Genomic DNA, 5,000 nt, shown 5'->3' with positions numbered 1-5,000 from the left:
TGAATGAATCAGCCATCAGACACTCTGCTTTGTGTTTGTCCCCAGGTGTGGGAGGCGGCTCGGCCATACATGGACCAATACAGAGAGAGGATGGGATTGAAACCACTCCTTGAACCACCCCTGTGATTGCTAAGACACTTCTGACTGAAGTTGTAACCATGAGCTGACTCATGTGAGAGTATTGTGTGATGGTAACATATGACATGCAACAGTGTGTAACTGAAAGGACAGGATGAGGGCCTACACCGGGGTGTGTGTGTGAGGGGGGTAGGGAGCAGACAGAGATGGGAGATGATGGGGGGGAGAGAGGGGGTTTGAGGTAGTTTATGGGGGGTGAGGGGGTGGAGGGAGGGGGTGTTACAAACTGTTGTTATGAATTTAAAGTATGATTGTGAGACAATAAAGAGCGCAAACACATTAAAAAAATAATTTAAAAAAATTAGTTGACTTCTGTGGACATGAAAAGGAGGTGATGTGCATTGTAATGATGGTACTTGGCCAGATGCTCGTGAGCGTCGAAAGAGACAATCATCAGAGGCCAGCTGGTCATTTTGACTTTTATTCAAAGGATTAACATCACATTAAAGCACATGGTATTAGTTTCCCCTCAATTTACAAAATAGCTGCATGATTCACCATGCCATTCAGGGCTACTAAAACACAACAAGCTGCAGATACAACCCACCCCCTTCCTCTTGCAAACTTGCATAAAACTCCAAACAATGTATGTACAAACAAAAAAACAAAACAAAAAAAACAGACCAGACTAAATAATGAGGTCAGAATAGCCTTGATAAACCCAAACCATTTAGTACCTGACAGATATTAACTACATTTACAAGTGAACAGACTTAAATGTACACAGCAGGGTTCTGTCGATGCCACCTTCCCAACCCACAGACTCCACCCCCTCTCTTAGGCCACCTGTCCATCCGATGGTGACCATTGACTTGTGGCAGGGTCAGAGGTCAACCTATGGTCGCCAGGCCTGGATTGGTGCGGCCCATTGCCGTGACTTTTAAGGCAGGAACAAGGCCACGTCATGAGAACTGAATCTGCTGCACGCCAGGAATCTAGCGGAGGAGAAGGAGGAGTTAACTCACCAACTGCCAAAGAATTCCGGAACACTCACCAGCTAGAGTGCCAAGTGTTCTATGTGGTGTCTCCCTAGCAACAGTACTTTGATTGGCCACAAAATGAAGCATCACAATTCATGAATTTTTGGTGAATCAAGTCACCCCTTTGCGCTCTGGAATGTTGACAATTTGGGCAATGTTATTCACCCACGGGACTAAATACATTCAAATTATAACCATATCTCAAGTTGTGGTTCATTGTTGCTATTAAATTGTTTAAGGATTTCCAGATAAGGACATAATAAATCATTACAGTAAAGTACAAACAACATGTTTCAGTCAGACAACATGCTTCAGTCAGACAACATTGATCCTATTCAGGGTGGTCTGCCCTCACCTGTTGATAGGAGGTGGTGTACACCATGACGTTCTGCTGCTGACCGTCCGCGGTTATGATCCCAGCTGGCAGTTGGCTCGCTAGAACAAGAGGGGGGAGGGAAGGAATTTAGTACGGAACCATGTAATGCACAGAGATAACATGACAAGAAAAGAGAAAAATTTCAATCTTTCTGATTTAAGTAGAGAGAGGATAAATAACATGCACAAGTGATTTGCCAGGTAGAGATTGTGTTGTGCAAATAAAGCTCTGTGTATTTGAATATCATCTGAGCGTCCACTCACTGAAGCTCTCGTCTGTTAGCTCCTCCCCCAGGCCCTCTCCAACCGACACGCCCGGGATGCCCTTCTCCCCCTTCATCGCCTAGGAAACGCCGCCACCACCACAACAACAACAGTGTTAAAGCAGAAGTGTGTGTTGTGAAACACTAACAACGGTTAAGAGCGCCGTGGGTTCCATGCGGGCGTGGAGCTCGGGGCCTACCTCTCGGAACTTCTGGAGGTACAGTTTGAGGGGCTCCACGTACATGTCGAAGCCCAGCGTGGACATGGCGAACAGGATGTCCTCCCCGTTGATGGTCTTCCTTTTCTCCTGGTGGCAGCGCTCGCTCGCCTCGGAGGTGATGAAGCTGATGAACTCGCTCACGCACTCCTGCACACACTCCTTGGCATCCTTTGCTATCTGTGTGTGTGTGTGTGTGTGTGTGTGAGAGAGAGAGAGAGAGAGAGAGAGAAATGAGGATAAGGAAAGCAGGGAAAATAGATAACATTTTTTTCCAGCACTTTTCTGGTTGGCATTAGCAACACACACACACACACACACACACACACACACACACACACACACACACACACACACACACACACACGTTACCTTTCCTGTCTGTGGTACTGCGTTCTTCATGATCCGAGCCACATTGGCAATAGGAAGATAGATGTCCTGCTCCCTGAAGTTCTCTTTGATACCATCCTCATGGTCGTTCAGACTCTCCTCTCCATCATCTAGAACAGACAAGACCACCAAGGTAACAGATTGAAGGCACTGGCATATACTGAAACGTATTGACCAAATACAGTGCGATGTCATGACTGGTGTGGAGAACCTGATTCACTACGCACCACACCTGGCAGGGCTTACCATCTTGAGTCTGCAGCACATAGTGACTCCCTGCCATATATTCGCCAGTCATGCCGAGCTGGGAGGCGTCGGTTGTAGAATTGTCTCCTTCCATCTGGACACAAACAAGACATACATTGCAATGATGGAGAGGTAGCTAGCCAGTAGCTACCTAGCAGACATGGCATCATCTCTCGGTTTGTGGGCGCTAAACAAATAATGGATGCGTGTCACCGCTAAGTAACACACCGTTTGTCTATTTACATGGCGTGCTGAATACATTTCTACTCGTTAATATTCCTGGTTGGTGGATTCCTGCTAGTGCACGTTTAGATAGCGGAGCTGGTGTGCTACTGCTGTGTTTTTGGACAAAGCTAGCTATCGTTTAGCTACCATTTGATCCTCACTCACATCGCTGATGGCGGCTTAGCTATCCCTTCTGATCAGCTAGTGCGAACGTAACGAAACCATATTAGATTGCAAAGAAATTATCCATTGCATAAATCCCGATAGCACTCTCTGAATCTGCTAGCATCCACAGAGAAATGCAACAGAGATATCTCGGCCTCGCATTTCGGCCTGTTCTTTGTTGCGGAGACCAAGGCAGGGGACATGGCTCTCTCCCTCGACTCGAAAGTTCATAATTATTACTAGCTAACAGTAGCCGGATACTTCCTGCTATCAACCCCTCATTCACTCAGACAACAAATAAAATCAGGCAGAGACGGACATTTCCATTCGAGCTAACGAGGAATCGGTTAGCAATCATTGGCCGGAGCCAGACACAAACCTGCAATGAAGCCCTGGTTGGTTACCTTCTCAAAACGGCCGTTTGGTTGGACAGAAAATGGCTGCGAAAGAACCAGTCCCAGCGCGGAGTTGCGCGTCCTCAGAGCAACTACCAACGACGGTGCGGTACCGGCGCCGGCCGCCAGGCGGCGGTTCCACCGAAGCCTCTCCCTCCTTCTGATCTGATGACGCCAGGCAGCTACGCCACGAATACACGAAAATGTTCTGCAGGAAAGCTACACCCCGCTACCCCTTGCAGTTATACAAATAAATACGTGCTCATATACTTTGTATCCAATAAAAGCTTTTTCTTAGAAAAATGTTATACTTTTTTTAACTGCTCTGTTTACTGTTCAGAGCATTGAAGACTTGCAATTTATAAACTATAACAGTGCAATGCAGTATTGGACACGTTTGAATGAATGGACTGTTATTTGTTCGTATTCTCACATTTGCGATTTATTACAGACAGATCAATTTAAAAAGGATGAACCACTGATATACGGTCTGACTGATCCATTGATAATGTCTTATATGAACGCCCTTGCGCATGCGTACACACTGACTCACTCGTCCACACAGTGGCTGCCTGTATATATAAAGGGGCTCGCGCATGCTGTCAAAGTAAGTGAAACTTTGGACAAACTATGGGGAAAATTCGAACGATAAGTTTACCCTCCCTCCTCCTAAACGGAGAAAATCTAACCAAGAAGAGCATAGACTACTTTTCTGTGAATGTTTTTTGAACTCATAATGGGGGAACTTGTTGCATGCCATTCACTAGGGAATCATGGCCGTTGTGGCCGACATATTAATGTACAAACTCCATTCCTCCTCAAATAAAGCTGACATTTATTGATAAAGCATTTTGCAACATGTGCTTTAATTGCTTCATGCAGTTTAGTCGTTAGCCACCAGATGTCGCAATGACACTGTACGAAGTCCTCACATATCCGAAACGGACCAATGAGCACATCTGGTCGTTGGGTGGATCTTTGGTTGATGACCCCACCGTGCCTCCTCTGTGTTGTCTCTCCTAGGTCCGTGTTGTCTCCACTCCAGTCTGGGCTGGTTAGTTAGGGCAGAGGCAGGAAGGACAGGTGTCAAAGTCCAGTCCTGTGTGTATGTTTGCCAGTCGGAGGAAGACTGAAGGTTGTTGAGTGTCTTTAAAGTGTGTACAGCGTACATCTACTTTGGCTTCAGTCTGTGTGTGAAAGGTCTCTCTCATTCTCTCTCTCTGCTGGCTGCCTGTCTCCCTTCCCAGGCCTAAGGAAAGGTAGCCTTCCCATCCAGAGGTTGTTCCCTCGTGCTGCGTTGAGTCATGACTGAGACTAGGCCGTCCTCAGGGCAGTATGACTACAACCTGCTAGTCATCGGAGGGGGGGCCGGAGGTCTGGCTGTGGCCAAGGTGGGTCTCAACTCAACAACATCTGCTATTCTCTCCTCTTTTTCTCTCTTTTCCTGCTGCTTCTCTCTCTCTCCTCCTCTCCTCCACCCTCGTGTTGCTGTATCCATCTTGCTTTCTCTCACAATTCTCCCTCAGTGTCTTTATTTCAGTTTTAGTTTTGCGTCAGCTAAATGGCATAAATGTTCAGATCCCTCTCTCCTTCTCCCTCTCGGCT

The 5,000-nt window shown here is 46.7% G+C and overlaps 3 protein-coding genes across 6 annotated transcripts in view; 2 read left to right on the top strand and 1 right to left on the bottom strand.

The window, feature by feature from the left end:
• The window catches only part of LOC310820331 (histidine ammonia-lyase-like), a gene marked incomplete at both ends in the record, with an annotated part of 9,690 nt that extends 9,564 nt beyond the window's left edge, over window positions 1-126 (top strand). The window contains one exon of the mRNA XM_083691914.1: window positions 46-126. Coding sequence (XP_083548040.1) covers window positions 46-126 — 81 coding nt within the window. The remainder of the gene's footprint in view (window positions 1-45) is intronic.
• A 417-nt stretch (window positions 127-543) lies between these two features.
• On the bottom strand, window positions 544-3,488 carry LOC310820458 (nuclear transcription factor Y subunit beta-like). Of its 4 annotated transcripts, none has more exons than XM_083692080.1 (7): window positions 3,380-3,488; window positions 2,611-2,704; window positions 2,347-2,474; window positions 1,957-2,154; window positions 1,758-1,836; window positions 1,474-1,553; window positions 544-1,073 (listed from the first exon to the last, which is right to left on the bottom strand). In XM_083692080.1, the coding sequence occupies exons 2-7, from the start codon at window positions 2,702-2,704 to the stop codon at window positions 1,041-1,043; spliced, it is 612 nt and encodes a 203-aa protein (XP_083548206.1). In that variant the 5' UTR covers window positions 3,380-3,488; the 3' UTR covers window positions 544-1,040. The 4 variants fall into 4 exon arrangements, with proteins under 4 accessions (XP_083548206.1, XP_083548208.1, XP_083548207.1 ...); XM_083692082.1 differs by having other exon boundaries at window positions 3,405-3,466; XM_083692081.1 differs by lacking the exon at window positions 3,380-3,488 and adding an exon at window positions 3,001-3,319.
• A 463-nt stretch (window positions 3,489-3,951) lies between these two features.
• LOC310820453 (thioredoxin reductase 1, cytoplasmic-like) overlaps window positions 3,952-5,000 on the top strand; it is a 6,269-nt gene continuing 5,220 nt past the window's right edge. Inside the window, exons 1-2 of the mRNA XM_083692074.1 lie at window positions 3,952-4,002; window positions 4,643-4,786. Of these exons, the coding sequence (XP_083548200.1) occupies window positions 4,700-4,786 (87 nt within the window). The 5' untranslated portion in view covers window positions 3,952-4,002; window positions 4,643-4,699. The remainder of the gene's footprint in view (window positions 4,003-4,642; window positions 4,787-5,000) is intronic.

This window comes from Argentina silus, assembly GCF_951799395.1.
Source record: "Argentina silus genome assembly, chromosome: 20".
NCBI classification, from domain to species: Eukaryota; Metazoa; Chordata; class Actinopteri; order Argentiniformes; family Argentinidae; genus Argentina; species Argentina silus.
The sequence above is the reverse complement of the archived record's forward strand: the minus strand, read 5'-3'. Positions and strand labels throughout refer to the sequence as shown.